Raw genomic sequence first — 23,618 nt, 5'->3', positions numbered from 1 at the left:
GACTAGATGGCCTTTGAAAGTCCCTTCCAACCCAAACTATTCTATGACTCTATGATTCTATGCTCTGTCTACAAGGCCAGGAGTACAGAGGATGCTGAGAAGCCCGGCTGGACAGCTGCTTGCTTCTCAAGCCCAGGATGTTAGAGCAGATCATCCCAGTTTCAAAAGAGGTGTAGGAGAAGAGGGGAGACTGGATCTATCACTTTCCCTCTGCTCTGCATTCTTTATGTGAACTCTTTTAGCAGCAAGTTTTTCTATTTTTGTGACAACTCTTTCTATTCCCAGAGAGACTTGACCTCTGGTTATCACCTGATTCAAAAGTGATGTACAAGACTGCCAGCCTACCCTGTGTGGCCATATGTATGTATTTTTGTTCAGGTACATCACTGACAGCACAGTTCAGTAACTTGAGTTTTCTGCAATATATCTTCCAAGCATGTTCATCACCTTGCAAGGCATCCTTCTGTTCTAAGTGCCTACAGAAGCTTCCCAAACTAAATTTGTCAGTGTTAGCTTCTCTGACAGCTTACATAGCAATCTAATTTGTCTCATCAGGACCACAGCCTCACATCTCTACCTACTTCCCCAGCTCTTCCCCATCTCTTGCAGCCAAGAACTCTGTGTTCTTTCATTCCTCCTGCTATGCCTGCCTTTCCACCAATTAGGCCCCTGCCCCTTCTTCTCATCCATGCAAGACAAGATGCAAGTCCTCCAGCCATCCTCCCCTACTCGTCCTGAGTTGGCCCACGTTTGGCATCCTGAGCCAGAAGCACAAATACAGGCTTCAAAGCAATGTGTGTGTGAGGTAATAGCAGCTGCGGCGGCAGCTCTGAGCTCTGTCTGTGCCCTTCTGCCAGCAGACAGAGGTGCCTGCATCACATCTCCTGAAAAGCTTCTCTTACACAGCGAGCTGGGAGAGGTCATGGTCACTGCTTCCCATTCAAACTTCTCATAAAACACGTGAGCAAGGTCTGGTCAAGTATAATAGTTGGAGAAGCTACCAGCATGTGATCTGTATTTCCTTGCCTGCAATGAACATTTGGATGTGATGTGAGGGGAACCTGCTTCTTAACCCTATGTAGGGATTGCTCCCACCTCTGAAGGGACAGGACGAGAAAACTCACTCCGCTGCTGACCTGCTGGTCACCAGTACAAGCAATCTTATGTGCTTGTAACAGATGGCCGCTGTGAAAACATGGCATTTTTCATGCAGCTTTGCAAATCTCTGAGGAATTAACAGAATGATGTGGAGAACCATGTCAGCTTTGACCCATGTGCTGGCTTCAGCTGACTGCTGACTGTGAGCAACTTGTGGGATCACTTCAACATTTGAGGATTGGTCCTCTCAGCAGGACGTGTGGCTCATGCAGAGGCAGAGCTGTGTAACCTGCAGCTCACGTTTCACTGGGGCTGCTTACAAAGTCAGACAAGAATTTGCATTTTTGTCTGTTCTGCTCCGTGTAATTGTTTTTCTAAGATCAAGCCCACACTTCCCCATGGCCGTCTGTTGGCCCAAGAGGCCTTCTCTTCCTTGAGGGCTTCTCAGCAGGCGTGAAGTATCTGCAGAATGAAAGGCTTCAGATCCTCTCTTGAAGAGAGAGAAGATCAAGTGCTTGTTTTGCTCCGTAGTCCTGCATTTTGAGCTCAGTTGTGTCACTTACAGAGGTGGGCAGAGTCTATTTCTTCAGTGCTGCTACTTTTAAAAATGTGGTACAATTTCTTTTAATCTGTTTTTGCCTTCCGGTCTTAATTTTATCTTAATTCTGGTCTTTCGTACACCTTACCAATAAGAGTTGCACCTTAGGTTCATGATTTTTGGGAAGGTTTGATCCCAAACTTTTGCAGAACCACTTAAAAACGGATTAAAACCTGGAAAGAGAGACAAGCTGTTTGAATAGCACACTCCAAAAGTGAGCCACTTGGTGTTAGATAGGAAATGCAGATTCTTTCAAACCCTTGTTGCTTCATCATTTTCACCCCTTTGATCCTACAATTTTCATTACTTTAGTGTTATTAGGAAAAGAAAAATCATGACCATGGCATGATGTGATATCCATTTACTGCTTCATTGTTCTAATTCTTCGTGTTTCTAACAGTTTCGTTATAATTGTGGACTATGATAGCATACATGCACTGCATAGCAATCAGAATTATAACAAATTTGAGTTAAGTCTTTAACTGCAGTGTTCCAAGTGTTCATTAATCAATATGCTTATCAAGTTTTGGGGTTTTTTTTTATGTGCTCTTATTCTTCTGGCAGCAAATGCTGTCTACTTGCATATGGAGTGAAAGATTTTTCACTGTCAAATAACGTAAAAGCAAGGGAATGACTTCCACTGCCAGAACAGCCAAATAGTCAATTTGGCTTGCAGTCCTGGTATAGGACTGTGATGGAGCAATATATACTATAGCTATGAAATGTATACTAACTGCACGATGCAGAACAGGGAGTGCTGGGAATGCTGCACAGAGCCGTTCACACGTGACATAACTGCGCTTGGTCTTGCATTTCCTCGCTTGCTGGATGTCTGTGAGCAGATCCAGTTTCTCAGCGTAAATGCAAAGTAACTTTAAGGCTGCTGTAAATTTAATCTGCATTGAACAAGTGCAGGAAAACTTGTAGAGCCTGAGGCTTTCTGGAGTTTCCAATACATACAGGTTTTCCCAGAAAAAAAAAAAAAAATAAACTGAAGTTTAGTGAATCCAGGACCAAGCCCCTTGCCAAACCTCATATTCCTCCTCTGAACTGGAGGGTTGCTACAAGTACTTTATAGTGGAAAAAAAATTAGATAATAAGAAATCTGCCTCCTCTTCCTAGCATTCCTTTCAATTACATCTGAACTTTTTGAAATCACATTTAACATTAAAATTCAGTGTGAGGTAGAGATAAGATAGAAAGTATGGCTGAATCTGTTGAAGTTTCTCAAAGAAAAGCAACTGAAAAAGGAGGTAATACAAAAGGCTTAGACAGTCCTAATAAAGGCATCTGAAAAGCACAGTTTAAATAAGTAGATAATTGTATGATATTTTCAGTACAAAATTCAGTCCTACTCATTCCATAATAGTCAGTTTTCATTTTAATGTAACACAATATTTGTAACACCCCCACCACTGCCTTTAATTCCCATGTAACACAAGGTCAGCTACACTCTTTTCAGACAGCCATTATTTTACTTCATATTTTGCTTCAGAAGAAATCGTTGATATCTTTCATATAGGCACACGCTCAGTATTGTTATAATGTTGTTATCTGAACCAGATTACAGAAGCAAGTTCATCAGCTGAACAATCCTGGCCTCATAATATCTTTTTCAGACTAGGAGAAAATGGTCTGTTTTATGAATGGCTGCTGTTTACCCAGAGTTTTTCTGCAGAAGAAAAATAATGTAGCTATATTGCTCTCTCTGTGGCAATACCCAGTATTTTTTTCATGGAGATATTCAAGAAAAAGGACTGTTCTTTTTTTATCATTTATTATATCTCCATTATCAAGTCAAGTCCTAGCTGAAGTAAAGACCTCGGTGTACTGGATTACAACTATGCAATAATACTTGTCTCTCATGTATTATACCCACCTGTCACGTATTTTCCCTCTAAGAATAAGTATTGAAAGAAGAGATAATGGGGATGCATTCAGTACCTCAATTCAAAAGGGAGGCTTATAAAAAAGCAGGTATCCCATTAAGTAGCTGTTTATTTCGAAGGGATAAAGATGACTTGGCATCCAAGATATTTCTCGTTTCCTCTGTTACCACTCTATTTAGGCTGAAACAATAGCCTCTGGTAGTTTTTATACTCAACATTGCAAAAGCTTCTATTTCAGTTTGAAATATTCATTTGACAGCAGCATTTACTAACATACCTTAGTGACCAAAACCAATATATATGAAGCATGTCAAGAAAATGTATTTTATTTCCTGATAATCACTGAAAGGTGATTGCCAGATTTTACCAGGCTGCATTCAATTCAAGGTCAAATTTGTAGGATACTTTTATAGTCATTTTTTATGAATATAGCAGTTTCCAATAGGAATTAAAACAGATTTAGGGAAAAATGTTAAAAAATATTGTAAATAGGCACTGATGTTCTCTTCAATCTGCTAAGTCATGCTTGTCCTGTTGCTATTTCTCTTTCCAGAAATTTTATTTACAGTGTCATTGTGTAGATATTTGCAGGAAGGAGAGCTGAGCAAACAGCGCTTTAATTCTAAGGCGATTCAGATATTTTCATATTTTGTCCCAAATCAGACTGGAACTAATTTTTATGGGAAGAAAACACATGAAGAACTACAGGTGAGAAAGGCAGAGATGTTTGCTGGGTGTGCAGTCATGTAATGGCCAGGATTGGTTATGGGACTGCATATTGCAGAGGGGATGTGCTGGTGCATGATAACAAGGACATTTATTCCAAGAGCCTGAAGCACTGAGGCTGTAGTTCAGATTAAGCAAACCCAAACCAATCCATTTTATTTGAGCTCTCTTAGTGCAACAAGTTTGTAAATTTTACATTTTCTTGTGAAAATTTGCCATTCAGCAGGACTTTATTAATGGTTAAACCCCTGGTTTTCTGGGAAAATCCCTAGTCAGGTCCAGATTCAAGTGGATTTTAGAGCTGCACACTGACATATTGAAGGAAAATTAAGTTTTAAATTAACCCAAGCAGGTTAAGCACACACTCACCCTGTCAAGAATAGTAACTGTGCCTCACCCCAGCAAAGCTACCCAGCAGAGTGTGAGAAGCTGATGCTTCAGCCTGAGAACTCTGGTCATTCACTCTGTGGGACAAGACAATTTGCAGAATAAAACTATCCAAGAGATTTCACCAAACTATTTTGAGGAAATCATGGTATGCTCATAAAAGTTTTGTGAAAAAAAAGAAAGGCTAAATCTGTCGTGAAATATATATTGCTTCTATGCTTTCTATTGCCTTGGATATAAAGTAGCTTCAATTATAAGATATCGAGGATTTCATTAAACTCCCTTCCAGAACAGAAGCTGGTCTTTCTCAACTCATTTGACTGTTCTTGTATTACCGTTTAGGAATTCTAACACAAATATTTAACCATAAGGAAACGTTGCAAACAAAATATGACTTGTGCAGAAAATGCTTCTATTTAAAATAGAAACAGTCCTCCTTCGACAAGGTTAAATGCAACTTTTAACACTCAAAGGATGCCAGAAGATAAAACATAGAAATAAAAAGCAAGGAGCCAAAAGACACATATGGAGTTAACAGCGTTCTTAAAAATCTCGGTGGAGGGCTGAGATACACATTTTAAAAATAGTTAAGCCAGAGCGTGCATATTAATGTGAGCGTCTCGTGAAATCGGGGCTGGCGTTCCCACACATGGGAGCACCTTCAGTGACCCCGCAGGTGACGGGGCCACAGCTCAGGTTTGTGGGGTGGGAAACAGCAGCTCTCTTGCTCTTCCTCTGCCAGAGGTCCTGCCTTCTGCACGGGCTGCTCCCAGGCAGGCTGTGCGCATCAGGATCCATCCATGAGGCTGGTGTGATGGGTGCTCCTGGATCCAGCCAGCTATGTGAGTTATGGTTGTGCTGAGCCTTGTGTGACATCATGAGATCATAGAATCATAGAATAGTTAGGGTTGGAAGGGACCTTTAAAACCCATCTAGTCCAACCCCCCTGCAAGGAGCAGGGACATCTCCAACTAGATCAGGTTGCCCAGAGCCCCATCCAACCTGGCCTTGAATGTTTCCAGGGATGGGGCATCCACCACCTCTCTGGGCAACCTGTTCCAGTGCATCACTACCCTCATCACAAAAAATTTCTTCCTTACATCTAGTCTAAATCTACTCTCTTTTAGTTTAAAACCATTACCCCTTATCCTATCACTACAGGCCCTACTCACTCTGTGCACCAAGGTCTTGGCCAGCGCTCAAGCACTCACCTCCACTCTTTGGCTCTCACCTTATTTGCATCCCAGCAGGGCATGGTTTAGCATCCAGTTGGCTGGGGAATTTGAGTGCTAAACACAGTTTTGAGAAACCGTTGACATCTTTTGAGCTCAAAAGGCTCCTCTGTAACTACAGATGAGTCATCTCCTTTCCGCTCTGAGCGTTCTATCGTACCTGTAACTTTGATTTGCAAAGGAACAAGATGGATAGGGGTTACAAGGAACTGGGAGTGGACCCAATCTTTTCCACAATGCAACAGCTGTGGTTTGCATGACAGCCCACACTTGTGGTGACTTCCCTGCAGATCATACTGCTTCACTGGCAACGACACCAGGGGAAATAAAAAAACCGCGCCTGATTCTGACCTGTGCTATACATGTACACTCACACATCAATCCACCACGTCCATTTAGAGGAGAACTGGGCCGGTTATTCAAGAGCAAGCTGTCTGCAAGACAATCTGTACACCAGAACAGTGCCTGGACTGGTCCGGTTACTTATACACTGAACGGGCCTCTCTGTGCCGTCCGGGAAGAGGCAGCGCTGGGATGCAGGCCTGTCCCCCCGTGCAGGGGCCGCAGGCACTGGAAGGCAGCCATGCCAGTGCAGGGGCAGGACACGGGCACACAGAGATCACTTGTTCAGACCGGGACAGACTCAGACGGGAAACCTCCTTCTTCCACTTGAATCTATATATGAAATAGTGTCCTATACCACCTACAAAAGCTTAAGATGTTCTATTTGAACTATGCACACAAACGCATGTGCGTAATACAGCTATTATAACTTCCCTACAGAGAAAATTATTTCCCTGTACTGGATAAGAAGCTGCCAGCCTTGGGGCAGATATTTTTTTTTTCCTTATACCACATTAAAACATTGCTATTCAGATTGAATTTTAGTGTGAATCTTGTGATCACACTGATGCTTCAGAATGCAAGTGCAGAATTCCATTTTGGCATTAATGGTATTTATGAAAGAAATAAGAAGAACTTGTTCAAATTTAAAATGTGGTGATATTTTGCCTTCTGGCTATTTTTAAATTTTTATTTTATTTCCGCTAATGGAAAAAAAGAAAACAAACTGAAGAGATTTACATGAAAAAAAATATTAAAAAATCCAGCACCCTGAAGGAGATTCTCACATAAAGTTTCCTTCTGTTGTAAAAGCAACAGTTTTCTGCATAGATTGCATCATTGTTGTTATGGAATTAATCTCTATTTTATTACGAGCATTCTGAGCTCAATGCTTTTCATCATACAAGATATGCAACTACTCTGTTAATGGCTGACTGGAAGTGATATGCAGAGACACTGAGAACTTGTTTGAAAGAGACTGAAGAGGAAAAACACAGATGACTCATACAAAAAATGCATTGAGCATTGTGTTTCTACAAAATGTAACTGTTTACAAGCCTGAGGAGCACAAGCGAAGCTTCTCCCCCACAGGTTGTGGGGACATTGTTAAGAATACTGCCAGATATTTCCTCTGGCACTTCTGTCATGCTGACATCTGTGTCTCATTTCACTGTGACCATTGCTGTTACCCAAGCTATCAAAACTAAAACTACATGCACTGCAACTCCCCTCCACTGTTGTTTGTGGTGTAATGATCATCACCAAAAAAAAAGGACAGAAAATACAATCATGTCCTAACCCTGCCAATGTTGGCACATCACCGATTTGAAACAGGTGAGCAATTCTGGGAAACTGTCGTATAAAAATGTAGTTGGGTTTATGCATTCTTGCACTAATAATATTATGATACATTAAGTTTATTTTTCCAAATCAATGTGCAAGATACAATTAATGATATTTGTGCTAGTAAACAACACGATAAGATGAGTTTTGAAGGCAGCAATAAGAGCCCCTGTTTTTGATAAATTACAATCAGCAGGACTTTTTATAAAAATGACTTTTTAGTCAGAACATCAAAGCCAAGTGCTGAACTCGAGATCCTAAATGCAGCTTTGGGCACCTGATGGAAATGCACTGTTTCCCAGAGCTGCTAAGCACACACAAATTTTGCTGAAGCTAAAAGGTGGCTGTGACAGAAACCAAGTGGAAGAATTTTCTTAAAATCAGGTTTGCTTTCCTTGGCAGCTTCAGGAGCAGTTGGAAACAGGTTCTGCCCCTGTAGTTTCCATGAAGCTCTCGTGGCTGTGCTGTGCAGAATAACAACACCAAGACGGCTTAAATGGCTATGAATTTCCTGCAGCAAGATCTCCATAACAATGTTTACTATCTGGCTATAAAATGACAGACAACCTTGTTTACATCAATAGCATTTACTATGACCTGTCAAATTACCCTTTATTCATTAAATCAATAGTTTCCAAACTTCATTTGCACCAAGGACTGGAGTCTTTGCTGAAACATTATTATGGAACTAATAATGGCATTATTATGATAATAGTCCAAAACTATCATAATCCATATTACTGAATTAATACCTTTATAATTCCTGGATGCCTTTTTCCACCTCACTCAGACACCTCTTTTATTCCTGCTTTGCTTCAACCCTCCACTCCCCCATCTTAAAAAATCTCAACTATTTTCCCATATAGGGTAGCTGGTACTCCCCACAACTTCTCACCATGTCTGGAGCATCTTCCCAGGAGGGGTAGAGACGTGTGACCCTGTAGGGCACTGTTCCCTGTCTCCATCCTTAGGAGGATTTCTGGTCATTCTCAAGCTTATGCTCAGGGAAGAGATTCCTCTTGGGACAAACCCCTCCAGGCAGAGGTACCACATGAAAATCCTAGGGTGAGGTCACTGCTCTGCTCGTGTGAGCCCCCTGTGTGCTCCCAGAGAGGGGCAGCAAGCTCAGCACACTGCAGTGCCAAAGACCAGTTTCAGTCCCTTGTTAAAAAAAAAAACAAACTTGAATGTAGACTCTCACTGAATGGCTTTAGGGCATCTAGAATAAACCGATAATTGTACGTGGCAGCTAGAATCCCATGTCACAAAATCCCCCGTGAGGAGTACATGAAAACAACCCAGGGAACAGAGAGGCACAGTGCTTGCACTGTTTTCCTTCAACAAGTTTGCTTAAACTTCAGGGAGTGGCCAGTTTTGACTGAAAGCACTGACAGGTCAAACCTTCCTGAGAAACTTCTCTCAAAGAACTTCATCCTTGAAAACCCACTACATTGATGTAGTTGCCAACAGGGTCAAAGAGATACCTGTTTATCAGCATTTTTAAATGCTTCCTATGCAGTTTATACAAGCCTTTCCTACCAGCTTTGAATTTCAGGCTTCATTTAACAGACCGCTGTAGCTGTCTTTGTGGTGTCAACACTTTTCTTCAGTCTTCTCTCTCCCTGCTATCACGCCAACAAACTTTTTGACTCTGACTTCCAGACCCACATGTCTCACTAATTACTGCTGAAACAGGGATCTACCCAGAGCTGGGTTATTTCGAGCAAACCATCAAGGGGAATATCTTACAGTGCTCCCCACCCACCTAAATCCTTTGTTATTAAACAATACATAAATATAGATGATGCATTTCCAGATTTTTGTTAACCATGTGTCTTTTTACGCCGCTGTAGCTTATTAAGTCCTGTTACAAAGGTGCAAATGGAGATATCACAGCCTTTGCTGTACTGAAATCTGCTGTACTGAAGCCATGTTTTGGTTTGGGATAGCAAAGTACAGGCACAAAGTACAAAGGACAAGCGAGTGTAGCTGTGACCACGGTTCTCGGTTTTTGGTGCAGGTAAACAGCTGTGAGCAGCGACAGGGTCATTTTACTCTCATCTTCAGTGAGACCAAAATCCATTCTACTTAGGCTGGCAACAAGTTATGGACTAGCCATGGGGTACCACAACTGTACCGCAGCCTCGGAGGCCGTGAGGTTTGCACAGGGCTGTTTTGCTGGCCATGGGCAATGAGCCCTGGGCAACTCCTCGCTTCAGTCAGGGCTTCAGGCTGGGCTCAGCAAGCAGAGGGAAAGAGTCTGAAAACACAGGGTGAAGGGAACTCCCCTGCAGCACAATGAGTATTATTTTCAGTGGCTAAGCTGAGAAACAATTGGTGATAACTAGTATTATGTTATGGCGTGCTAATTATTTACTCTTGGTACTTAAATGTATTTGAGGCTAACATATCACTCTTACAAGGGGTCACAGCTCCATTGAAATCATTGAAGATTTTTTTTAAAATACACTTTATCTTAAAAAAAAAAAAACTAAGCACAGATGTTCAATCACAAATAATTATATTTCCAGAAGGTCAGCTTATTTATTCTCTGTCAGCTACTTGCTGGAAGATTATGATGCTTGCTTTATCGCTTCAAATCTGTTAAAAAGCATCTTTTCTATCCGGTTTCTTAGGTTGTTGCGCACAATAGTTGAAAGGCCATGGCCCATAGAAGTCAAAGGTTAATTTGATTTTCAGATACATCAGCTGGAGCAAGCAGAAGGTCGTGCAGATTGCCTATTGTTGTAGCAATGTGTTTGCTCAGGGCATTTCCCGCTGCTGCCTCCGCTGTGGAAGCAGAGATGTTCAGACAATCCTGTTTGCGCTTTTTTCCCCATCAGCCCGCTCCAGAGCTAAACTGACTTCTCCTCGATGCAACCTTTTCAGTCTCACTTTAGCGCTCCAGTTTGTTGGTTTGGTTTGGTTTGGGGTTTTTTGAGAACATCTGAAAAAGCCACAGTTCCTGCAATCTCAGAAGAGCCTGTAAGGTAGCCAACAGGTATATTGCGACACAACTGAAACGGTCCCAGTTCTCAGCCATCAAAACTCCTCGGTGTTGCTGTACGCAAGATGGCCATAACACATTGCTAACGCTTCTCTTGCATGTCTGTCCCTCGCTGGCAGCACTGAACCAAGTCCTGGGTTTTAGCCGCTGATTTAGTTCATCCTGGGAGAAATGAAGCAGATGTAACAGTCACATTTTTGTGCCTTGGGCAATCTATCATAAGAAGATGCACCAAAAAAATTATTCCTTTTCTTTTTTTTTTTAATCCACTCTACAGAACACTGTCAAAAGCCATAGCTTCTAGTTAATAAAAACAGAAGTAAACAACAAAGACAAAAAAAACCCTCCCAATAAATAAAACAAGGTGAGGAAGAATCCCTTTAAGTAAAAATGTCACGAGCATTAATAAAAGAGAGCGGTCAACTTATAAAACAAGCATGGGGGGGAAAAAGCAATGTGCTTGTCTAAGCTAAAAATGTTTTAGAGCCGACACTACTGACATGATCTTTGCAGAAAAAGCAGCAGGTACTATAACAAGAGCCCTTTGAAGGATGCTGTAGAAGAAAGGACAAAATTTATAGTATCTTATTACACAGCTAAAACAGAAGAGCTCTTTTTTCACTCTAACACAAGTTAATAAATATTTATATACACACTTTTACCTCTTCATAAGACATTTGGAAGTGACAAATTCTAAACACTTGCTTTTGCCTTCTTTATTCTTCTTTCTTTGGGTATTGTCAAGATTCTGCATATTAGTTGTAGCAATCTGAATGACAGCATATTAGTATCACTATTTGGGAAAGCAGATAGTCAGGTTGACTACACGGGGCCACAGGCACCTTGTAAGTAATGCTGGAAAGGAAAAAAATGAATGGGGAAAACAGTTTGCATATTCCTGCTTACAGAAGATGAGCAGAAATCCAAGGGCTAAGTACAAAAGTAGCACAATTTCTTCAGCTTTCTCTGCCATCATTCAGTATAGCCAGGACTGTGATTTCTGACAGCACAAAACATCTGGTAAACTCAGCCTGACGTCTAGGAGCCTGGGGTTTTGACAACGTGCTCAAAAATCCCACTTCCTTCCTTGGCAAGGCTGGCTGAGAACAAGTGCCACGTAAGGCATCTGGGATTTCGTACACCCAGGCTGACACTCAAACCTTGAAGTTTGGCCAGAACTGCTCATTTAATTAATATTTTTTAAATGTACAAGAAAAAAAAACAAAAGAAAAATGAAAAACAAAAAGAAGCATCGCCTAACTCTAAGGAGGGCGTTATGGTTAAGGCTAGACGGTGCAGCAGACAACACCTCGGCCGACACGCGGTTGCAATCCGGTGCTTGGCTGGCCTGAGCTGCAGGAAAGCTCGTGCAGCAGAAGCCGCAGCCCGGACATAGGGAGAGGATCCTTCTTCGTGTTCGCCATCCATTCCTGAGCCACCGCCGGCAGACAAGAAGCCCCTCGCCGACCCACCCCATTTACTCTTGAAATGGCCCCATTTAAGGAGCGTCGGCACCAAAGGCAGCTAGAGGTTACTGAAAAATTCCCCACCACTTGGTATATACAAATCACTTCCCTGCGTGTTTAACCCATACTTGACTCAGGCATGAGTCAAGACCATCTTACACTCTGAAACATGCTCCTCCTCAACTCAAAATTTTGAGGCTGTTGAAACTCATGTGTCTGTGCTCAGCCAAGCTTTTAGTGCTGTCCCATAACTTCAAGCACCTACAAATACCCACACGTCCTTTTAGCTGCTCATTTTCCTGTTGTCTCTGCATTGCAACCTACTTGATGACCTTCAGGTTTTTTCGCTGAGACTGCCAGCAAAAGTGTTGCCATCGCTGACATTTTGAAGCATCTCAAAACACCATGGGGGCAAGACGTTTTCTCACGGGAGCCAGGGCAAAGGAGCCCCAGAGAGAATATAATCATTTTGCTCCACCTCCCCGATGAAAAGCCGCCAACGGGAGCACATAAACAAGCTAATCCCTATTACATCCCATTATTAGCAGATTTAGCTACAGGCATTAAAAAGGAGCAGATAATGGAAAGCAAGAAGAAGCTGTAGAAGCAAAATCACGATGATGTTGTTTATTGTGAAACTAGATGTTTATTTTCAGGATAGTTGCAGACAGATTCTTGTAGAAAAAGTAATTCTGTAGTTTTTTTGCAAACGCGAAATTCTTACAGGCTTACGGACAGCTTACGTTGAAGTATTTTTGAGTAAGGGCAGGGCTGTGACAGGGCTCTCCTTTGCATCGCCTCCTAAATATTTTTGGGAAGGGGTAGAAAGAATAAGTCTACAAAAGCAGGAGGGAGGGACTCTGCCAGGGAACGAGACACCTGAGTTCTAGCCCTTGCTTTCTTAATGTCGATCCTGATTCAGTATAGTGCTTGGGCTCTGAAAATACCTCCTCAATTAAGCCCTGCTAGTGAGAGGAGTCTCTAGCTTTTGGATTCCTAAAAGAGCAGGTCTTTAGCCATTTAGCAAAACCAAGAACAAAGGCAGCTCTGCATGTATGTTGAATTAGGGAACTAGACAGCTTCTGGCTGCAATTCTGACCTGCCACCTCTGGGCTCCGGGCATGTCCATGCTGCATACCAGCATGAAACTCATGCTACAACAGTTTTATCCCATGTTTCTACCCAGTCTGAAGAAACCTCAGCTATTTCCTTGCCCTCCCCACCTCCCCAACCCACACTGTGCTCCAGCAGGTCTCTGATACAGACGATGCTCAGAGGTGGGTCTGCAGGTGGAATGCACTGTGCCATGAAAGGGGAGTCTAGCTACAGCCCCTCCAGCCTGGCAAAGCACAAATAATTTGGGGTTTTGGTTACCTCGTGGTCAGGGCAGCAACAGAAAAAAAAATAGCTTGCCCTAAATTTTGTACTTAAGATATATGGAGTTTTGGCCCTGATACCATTTTGCGGATTCGGCCTTTTTGGGTAGCCTGCAGCCTGCAGTGGGACTACTTGACTCGTGCTCTGTAGAGGGCTGCATCGGGCCCCAAAGCCTTGGGACAGCCACACCAACCATGTTCTGCTGGAGATGCTCTCTCTGAACTTCAGTTCTAGAAGTCTCTCAAAAGGAAATCCTGTGTGTAAAAATAACATTGACTAGAAGATGGTGCACGAGAAATCAGGTATAGCAGAGGAAATACATCCCTCCAAGTACTGCTAGTATTTATTTATTTTTACATTTCCTTGGTGCTCTTGCCTGTGAACTGGCAAGAGTGCCAATGGCTTCGTTCTTGTCAGCTCTCATAAGCCTAGAAATGCTGGGGGTTGCTGCAGGCGCCGACGGCAGATCTGGTATTGCGGGAAGTAGGATTGACGTCTTAGTAAGTGGCATTTTCTCCTCCACATCACTATGATGCGTCAGGCACTGTGCTTCTGAAAGGCCTTTTTCTGGAGATAAAGAGCTTCCTCATGCTTATTAAAGGTCACACAGTACTTTTGAAAAGGTAAGAAAAACTTCATTGATCACCACATGACATGGTGATCTTCCTAAGCAGAATCATGTGCAAAAATAAGGCTATAAGTGGGTTTTCTTTGGGGGATTAACAGAGAAAAACAATCAAATCTTCCTTTGAAACTGTTTTTCCCCTACAGATACAGTCTCAACACGATGTCAGGCACCTATTCTGACATACTCTCTGAATTAATTTAGCAGCTGAGTTCACACTTGTGGATATTCTGCACATCTGCGATAATAAAGACACCGAAGCTCACGCCTGCAGAAATGCTGCATTCATCTCACATTAGACCTACTTCTGCTCTCACCGGAGTCTTCAGGAGTTTTCCCATTGCTTTCACTCAGAGTATGAAAAGCACAGGAAATAAACCATTGAGCAGGCAAGCGATATCAGGTAGAAACAAGGTACAAGCAAGTAAGAGCCACACTGCTGAAATAAACGGCATACTGCTATGAGAGGCAGGGCCCCAAGTATTTCCATGTTCTGTAAAAGAAACAAAAAAAGGCCCGCACCAAAATTAATTTTATAATCAGAAAATATGTAAAAACACTGAGTGAATGCACTTTTTGTACACTTCCAGCCACTCCACATAATACATCCTCTGCTCAAGTACTCTGTATACTCGAGAACCAGAACCAGAGTCCTCACAGCCAAGTGGATATTATTGTCTTCTCATAAGTTTTTCCTTTTTTTTTTTAAGTGAATTTTGTTACAGTTCTTTAAAAAGTGGCTAGAAAGGCAGAAATATATAAATAGTACCTAAAGAGAGTCTATGATGGCCATAAGATTTTCACTGACTATGGGTATTTGTCTCCTTTTCCCCGGGTTGTGGGGGACAAGTCGATAGCTGGAGGGCAGAGCTACCACTCTGAGGGATCTCAGCAGGCTGGAGAAATAGGCTGACAGGAACCTCCTGAAGTTCACCAAGAACATATGCAGAGTCCTGCAACTGGGAAGGAGTCCAGTTTGGGGCTCCCTAGCCAACCTACTGGAGTGAGTCCAGCAGTGGGCCACCAAGATTGTGGCAAGAAGATGCTGAGAAAAATGGGTTTGTTTAGCCTTTAGAAGACAAGGCTAAGGGGGAGAAAACCTTACTGCTGTCTTCAACTATCAAATAAGACTGTATAGAGAGGAAAGAGTCATATTATTCTTAGAGGTGAACGGTGATCGTAGAATCATAGAATCTTTTAGGTTGGAAAAGACCAACCTAGAGTCCAACCATTAACCTAACACTGCCAAGTCTACCACTAAACCATGTTCCTAAGCGCCACATCTACATGACTTTTAAATACCTCCAGGGCAATAGACACAAACTGAAACAACAGAAATCCCAAACAGATACCAGGAAAAAAAACTTCACGACTGGGTGGCTGAAGATTGGAACTGGTGCCCAGAGAGGCTGTGGTATCTCCATCCTTGGAAACATTGAAAACTTGACTGGACAAGATTCTGGACAATGTAATATAAGTTTAAAGTTTGCTGTGCTTTGACAAAGAAGTTGGAGCACACAATCTTCAGAAGTCATCTCCAATCAGAATTATTCTACCATTGCATAAAAGTTTAGAGTATTCCCTGTGTAAATCTGTTTTCATTGTGATTAAAATGCTCTTGAATTTTTTGAATGCTGAATATGATGCACGGTAAGGTGGCATAACATTAGTTCAGATGCTTAGAAGAACTCATATGAATTCAGAGAGAAAAGTATATTTATCCCAGTATCACAAATAAGTTCACGTTTAAAAAAAAAATCCAACCTGTAATCTTTCCTTTGCATTAGTCGTGGGATTGCAGAAGGACACAGTGTAAACTTTTGAACATTTACATAGGGAATTCAGCTTCAAAATTTTATCTGGAGTCAATAACTAAACCTTTAGAGGTTTGCCGACTGCCAAAGACAGACGTTTGGCTTGGACCAGATGGACTGCAGGCTAGGAGATTTGAGGAACTTGCCGAGATCTGCCAGGCCTGACCATCACTTCCTACGAGAAGTGGAGCTTCACCTTTGACTCAAAAGTGAACAACATGATCCTCTTTCCCCAAAGAGAACTGAAATCAAAGCATCTCTATACTCTTCAGCACCGAGGGGTCATATCATACCTGTTGCATCCTTACAGCATTCTTGTGCCAGAAGCAAGCACCCACAGAATTTCAAAGAGCGCACAGATTTGTTTCGAGTGGTGAGCCGTTAAGCTGTCTCCCCATATGCCTGATCCGAGCTTTTCCTTGTCATCTTGCAGAGATAATCATTTAAACTCTAACAAGCCTACATATACTCCCTTACGTTTCTGCCTCATGTTTTGTGCAAAATGGTAACCGCAGGCAGGGCAGGAGGACAAACACTGCATCCTGTTTGAGTTTTAGTCAACGGTATTTTTCAAAATCCATCAGTCAAATAAATGGCAAAGTTTAGTTTGCTGGCATAGCCTCTCCAGGAGTGTATGGGATAACCTGTGAGGGGCTCTACTTTTAGACAGAAAAAAGGAGCCTCTCCAGGATACATGTCAAGTTCTGCTCATGCCCCTCTTCTCACTCCTGTCTTCTTCAGGTGGCAGGTCCAGGAAAGCATTAGCGAGGGAAACATGCGCTGGAGCACCTGTCTGATGAAAAACACTGTCCAACCGGTGGACAAAAGACAGTATGAAGAGATCATCCTCAGGTGAAAGGGGCTGGGAATGAACTGGGACCGGATGTATAAAATACCAGACAAACAGCTGCCTGCTACTGCACCGAGACAGAAGGCCTGTGAAAAAAAAAAAAAACAAAAAACCACCCTGAATTTTAACAGGCCTTTTGTTTTTTTTTTTTTTATTTTTTCTTCATAGTAACAACCTCTGCAACATAACCAGGAAACAAAGCAAACCAAACAGAAACGCACGAAAGGAAGAACTGCAAGGTTTCCATTATATTGTAATCAAACAGTGAGTTATTAATGTCAAGTTTTTTTTGACCCAAGAGATGTTTACTGTTCCTCAAAATATCTATAATATCAGCCCTGGAAATTACTAAACAAGAGACAGGAAAAATAACCACCTCCTCCCAGAGGAGGTATGTCTGTAACGTTTGACTTGGGGTGGGTATTTCTCCAGCTCTGCTTCAAGTAGCACTTAACACACTCGTAGCGTCCTTCCTCACTAATCTACTTTTGGCTCTGCAGACTTTATGAATGGACAGCTTTATCATAAAAACCGGTAAGTGTCACAACATCTTTTCTTTCTCATGTCGGTACACAAGGAAGCTGGAGCAAACACAGGCATTGCTGGAACTCAGCTGTCAGGATGCTGTTTAACAATCGGAGATCGCACGAGCTCGCAGGGCTTAGTCTGCAAAACTGGAACTGCGCGTTCAGTGGGACGCCAGCTGGTTTCTAGCATGAGCCAGCGAGATGACAGCCGATCATCCGCACTAGCCACCTACGATGACGAACCAGCTTTTTCTCACTAAGTCCCAGCAGTGGGCTGCTCTCATGGCTTGCCCTCCCTACCTGCCCCATTTCACGCTGGTCGCGCGGCCTTTTCGGTGAGGGCACGGCCTCGCTACACAGGACAGGCTTCCTACATGTTACGTTACCCTCACCCTAGTTTTACTGAAGCTCGGCACACTCAAACCTGCAACCTTCCTGCACGTTTGGGTGACCCCCACTTGCAGCAGATCTCCCCAAGTTTTTTTTTTCGGTCTAAGAGTATGACACAGTCAATACGACACAGCCAGAGAAGGAGGGGTTAAAACATCTTACACCCTCGAATTTGAGGATATTTAGGCTTCTTTTACTTTTGCTCCATAACAGCATCCTAAATGCCTCGCGGGGAGGAGCAACCCGCAGCCGGACGGCTACCGGACCCGTTTCAGGCCGAGGGTACCTAAAATCGTTTTTTCGAACTAAATGGGTTCGTACGTAAAATATCCTTGACGCCTTTAGGGAGGAAAAGGAGGGCAAACCCCGCAGCCCAGAGGGCTCGGTCCCAGGGACGGGCGCACTGCGGGCGGTGACCTCCGGTAACGGAACCCCCAGCGCGCGGGGCCCCTCCAGCGACCCCCCGTCCGACATCCCCGGTCCCCGCCGCTCCGCTGCAGGGAGCCGGGGGCGGCCCCGCCGGGCCAAGCCCCGCCCGCCGCGCACCTGCCGCGGGCCCCGGTCCCCCTTCCCACCTCTCCCCGCCTCCTCCCGGCGCGGGTAGGCGGGCGGGGGCGGGAGCGGCGACCGCCCGTGCCCGTGCCCGGCGTGTGCCAGGAGCCCGCCGGTGCCGCAGGAGGAGCAGGAAGCGCCCGGGCAAATCCAGCCTCGCTATCACATGACTCAGCAGCCGTCGCCGCCGGGCTGAGTTCACCCAGCGAGGGGGAAACCTGCCGCCGCCGCCGCTGCCATGAGCCCGCGGCCCCGCCGCTGCCCCTGAGCCCGCAGTTCCCGCGCCTGGCCCCGCGCCCCCGTTGCGGAAGCGCGGCGGGAGCAGCCGGAGCCGCCGCCGTTGCCGCCGCCGCCGCAGCAGCAGCAGCAGCAGCGCTGCCCACCGGCGCTCCCCGCCCTGCGCGGCGGCCCCGGCGCTGCCGCCGCCGGCGGGGGTTACTATGCTCACGCGGGTGAAGTCCGCCGTGGCCAATTTCATGGGCGGCATCATGGCTGGCAGCGCGGGCGCCGAGCACGGCAGCGGCGCGGATTTGCCCCTCCGCTTCCCCTACGGCAGACCCGAGTTCCTGGGACTCTCCCCGGACGAGGTGGAGTGCTCCGCCGACCACATCGCCCGCCCCATCCTCATCCTCAGCAAGGAGACCCGGCGCCTGCCCTGGACCACCGGCTACGCGGAGTGAGTACGGACCCCGGCTGCGGCGGGTGGCGATGCCGGTTGACCGCCCCCCCACCCCGCGGCCGGTGCCGGCGTTACCGGAGGCGCCGCGGGCGCCGTCCCGGGCCTGCGCGACGGCCGCGGGCAGCGGGAGCCGGCGGGGAGGGGAGGGGAAGGAAAGCGGGGGGTGGGGGGCGGTATCTGCGGGGCCGTGTGGCTCGGCCCGGCCCGGCCGCGGCTTTGCACCTGGGTGGCTCGTTTCTGGGAGGCTGAGGATGCAAACGGCCAACCGCCCTTCTGAGCTCGGTACCCGGACGGGTCAAGGATGGCAAAACGGGCAGCACCGGGGCTCCTCCGCCCGCGGTGACGGCTCCGGGGGCGCTGGGGCCGAGGATGGGGTCCCCGCCGGTGAACGACGGCCTCCGTTCTTGATTCGGGAATGAAAAGGGCTATTGATGGGGAAACCCGTGGTTTGGTTTGTGCATGTGTAACTGCTTCCCTCGGCCCAGAAGAGGGGAAACGTCAGGGATTTGGGGCACCCTCCTGTGGCACTGGCAGCTGTCATGCTCATGATGGCAGCTGGGCGCTTCTTTCCCAAGCGCTTTCTAGTCTGGGGGGGATGGTTGAGGCACACCAGCTCCAAACTGAAAGAAAAAACCAATGGCCAGCCCAAAAACTGGGCTTTCCCAGCAGTTTGTTGCCCTGACTCGGTCATGTCATGGTATTTACTTTAGAGAGTGTCTGGTCAGCACCTGGTTGTAGCCTTGAGCACAATCAAACTAAATGATTGCATGCAGCGCCTAAAATACCAGCCAGGCGAAGGGCAGTGTCCCTTTGGATGCAGATCCTCGTCCCACTGGCAGTGGGAGTAGCTGCGGGGGCAAGGCTTGTCCTTCCACTGGATTCTTGTCTTGGTAGATATGTTTTCTTTGATGATCCTGGGAGAAGGACTCAGTATTTGGTTTCTCTCTGCTGCTGCCTTTAAGTCTTGAACGTACCTGGCCATCCGCGTTGCTGCCAACTCACGGATTTGAGAAGTTACGCCAAACAAGCTCTTCCAAGCTACAAGCTGTTCTGCCATAGAGCACTGTCTCTTTGGGCATGTGTGAATTCCTGAAAAAGCTACTGGAAAAACGACAGTGAAGGCTTCACATTGTTAATGAGCAATCGCTAGCTTTATTTAAAAAGTTGTTACATCATTGGGGACACTGAAATGGGAAGAGAGATTTAGAGAATTTTAAATGGGATTGTTCTCTTCAGATTATTAAAGAATTGAATAGACTACTGAGCGAATTCCCCAGGAACAGTAAGTTTAAATGTTTAAAACTAAGCTCTAATTGTTCTGCTACTATAATAGTCCCTTAAAAAGCAGTTCTTTACCAAAGCAAGTAAGTGCTGCTATTTTTAGCTTGCGTGAGGTGCTGTGGCTTTCAGCAAGTAACTGTAATTGCAAGTTGGTGACAAAGTGGAAGGGAGGTTCTTTGGCTCCCAGGTATGCACATCCACTCCTACCCGCAAGCTTTGCCTGAGACTGTCGGGGAAGGAAAACGTGGGTGCTGGAAAGTGAAAGCCCAGGTCGACCATGTAGAGGAAACCTTCTGTGAGGGAGCATTTGGAGATAAAATAAATGTCTCTGGTGATCATGAAAGGAGAACAACATGCTAGGATTGTTTTCATATTCTTGTTATTCTGCCAAGCTTTGAGCAGTTTGGTGAATTGGGAGGCGTAAAAAAGTCACTGGCTTTCTCAGTTCCTATTGTTATCTATGTGAGAAGAGGTTGGCCTTCTGCTTTATCTCTGTTGGGTTTTTTTTTGTTGTTTTTTTTTCTTTCACTCCTCCAGTGCAGTTACTGGTTTTAATGCTGGTGGAGCAGGGCGCGAGCTAGTGAACGTGTTATCAGGCTCTTCCCAGAAACATCTGTGTGATCTTCCAAAATGGGGTTTGGTTCTAACTGGAAGATGTCAAAATGCTTGCTGGGCAGAAGCTAAGAGGAAAGCAGCGCTACCTAAGTTGCATTGTCCTCCAAAGACAAAGCAGTATAGCAGCTGTTAATGAATAAAGAAAAAGAAGGAAATAAGGATGAACTTGGGTTTTGCCAAATATTAGGGTTTTTTTTGTTTGGTTGTTTTTTTTAATCCTACTGAGCCTTTCTTAATTGTGAGACTTGTTTGGAGGTATACATTCAAGATATTCAAAATACCTGTTTTCCTTTTGGAATGCATTTGGGTTATATAGAGAAAAGAAATGGAAAAATACTAGGAAGGTCAGATTACTATTAAACTTATTCTGAAGTTTGTTTGCTTGGGGGAAGCGGGGGATGAAGTACTTTTATGCTATTGTTTAGCATTGTGTTAACATCTATATTGAGGAAACTATCAGAGCAGTGTTTGCCTTTTGTTACAGTACAAGCAGGCACTTGCAGGAACGTCAGGAGGAAGTTGGGTATCCTCACAAGCAGCTTGTGATATAACACAAAGGTCAGCTATTTAACTCACATGTTACTAGTTTGCTTTGGTATGAAGGAATCAGAAAGTACGTGTCATACCCTCAAGCTGGACCTCACAGCACTTAATGAGCTATTTGCTTTCCCGCGTTTCCACGTTGTAGCAAATCGGTGAAAGTGATTCCAGTGTTTTGTTGGTGGGGATGCCTTTGAGCAGTGAGATTTTTTTATTTCTTGAAGTTAAGGAAAGATTTGTTGTAGACTTGAAAGGTGAGGATTTGTCGTAGAAGGTGTAAGGAGAGAGTGTGTGTCGCCTTCATTGGGTCTGCCCTGATGTCATGGGCTGTCAGCACAGCAGGGTTTGAGTCGGTGGATTTATGCTCCGGGCTCAGTGTCAACATCTGTCTTGCTGTCTTTAGGAGGAAACTTTGCCTCTGGAGGCTTTGGCTCAGGAAAGCGCTTGCAACGTTCATGTTCTTTAATTGTAAAACATGTCAGTTTACAGATGAAACTGGAGCTCCTTGATGTCATCGTGTTGGTGCTCCATCCAAGCTGGAGAAGGCATTTCAGGGTTAGATCTGGTTCCTATGCAGTACTAAAGTAGTCTGAGTCCACAGAATACGTAATTTTTTCAGGGACTTCCTCTTTCCTTTGATTCCTGAGGACAGGGATTTCTTAGTAACTTAGATAATGATAAAGAAGCCCAGGCTGCTAATTATTTCTTCTCCTTAGCATCTGTGGTATATGCCTCTTCATCTGACTTGTTCCCCTGGAACAAGTACTTCTCCTTTTGCTTGCTCCTCTCGTACCAAACTTTTTTTTGTAATGGATATTTTTGCAATATTGCTCATCCATGTAATATAATTTAACTTATTTTTAAAATTACCTACTTATCTCTGTGATACTATGCAGTGAAATGTAAATTAGCCTTTATTTATTATTAGCTTCCCCTCTTTTAATAGCGTGATCATTATGCAAAGCATGTAGGCAGGCAAATGAAATCTTCAAAAACATACTTGGTGTTGGGATAAAACATCATTGCTTCCTGAAATTTCAGTGGGAATCCCATAGAGACTCAGCTTTCCGTAGCTGGTGAGGAGCCTGAAAATTGCCTTTTGAAACGACTGTCCTGCAGTCTCGTGCTTGCATGGGAGACCTGAGAACCTTGAATTTCAGTTCGCCTCATACCAGAGGATGTCAAAAGGCTGGTAGATGTTTCAAAGAGATACTCTTATACCCCAGGCACTTTTCTAATGGTTATCAAACTCTGTAGAAGCAAAATGAAAATTGTGTCCCACATCCAGTAAGCTTTTTTAATTGTCTTTAAACATATAATTTTATTTAAAAATTAACTTTTTTTCCTTTTTAATCAAGGGAATCCTTAACATCATTTTACTGCCTGTGGCTAGCTGATGTGCATCAGGAATGACCCAGGGAGAGGGCAGTCTGTAACAAACATTCCTTTAAGTCTGCCTTTAATCTAAAGAGGTAAGGAGATTTGCTGCTCTCTGAAAAGTTAAGTGATTTATTTGAGTAAGGGGGAGTGTCAGATGCCTGACACTTTATTTACTCGTTGCCCTCCCTCTCCTCCTCAGACAGCTGTGCTCCTCAGGCTACAGAGCTCTTCCAGGTCCATGAACTGGCTTCCGAGCTTCTGCTTGGATTGCCTTGTTACTGGGAGGAAAACTTCTCTAGTCCCTTTCCATGCTGTTTTCAGTATGTTACAACCTCTTCCCTGCAGAGCATCTTCTGAGCTGGTCTCAGCCCCTGCATTAAACTCTGGAAGTGACTGGCGAAGTAGAGGCAGTAGCATAGATGCAGTATATAATGTGAAATGATTCGGGTGGTATTCACCTACATCTGAACTCTGCCCAGAACATTATTTTTCACCTTTTGCTCTTTTGCTTTATCTTGTTCCCCCTGTGAAGGTAGAGGCTGAACAGGGTGGAGCAGAGCCTTTCTCTCCTGGTTGAGTTCTTCCTGGTTGAATATGGACTACGTATGGCATGACAAAATAGATTATAGAATCATAGAATGGTTTGGGTTAGAAGGGACCTTTAAAGGTCATCTAGTCCAACCCCCCTGCAAGGAGCAGGGACATCTCCAACCAGATCAGGTTGCCCAGAGCCCCATCCAACCTGGCCTCGAATGTTTCCAGGGATGGGGCATCCACCACCTCTCTGGGCAACCTGTTCCGGATGTTAAATTTGCAAATGGCAAAGGACTAACCTGCTGCTCATGCTTCTGGACTTGCAGGGAAACTGCAACTGAGTAGCATAATTGTGGTAGAAAACC

The 23,618-nt window shown here is 44.5% G+C and overlaps 1 protein-coding gene across 1 annotated transcript in view; it reads left to right on the top strand.

Moving 5' to 3' along the window:
- Positions 1 to 18,514: 18,514 nt before the first annotated feature.
- Positions 18,515 to 23,618, top strand: part of PPM1H (protein phosphatase, Mg2+/Mn2+ dependent 1H) — a 142,311-nt gene continuing 137,207 nt past the window's right edge. Inside the window, exon 1 of the mRNA XM_086748598.1 lies at positions 18,515 to 18,900. Coding sequence (XP_086604724.1) covers positions 18,665 to 18,900 — 236 coding nt within the window. The 5' untranslated portion in view covers positions 18,515 to 18,664. The remainder of the gene's footprint in view (positions 18,901 to 23,618) is intronic.

The sequence above is a fragment of the Chlamydotis macqueenii genome, chromosome 1 (genome assembly GCF_036417535.1).
Source record: "Chlamydotis macqueenii isolate bChlMac1 chromosome 1, bChlMac1.mat, whole genome shotgun sequence".
Taxonomy (NCBI): Eukaryota; Metazoa; Chordata; class Aves; order Otidiformes; family Otididae; genus Chlamydotis; species Chlamydotis macqueenii.
The sequence above is the reverse complement of the archived record's forward strand: the minus strand, read 5'-3'. Positions and strand labels throughout refer to the sequence as shown.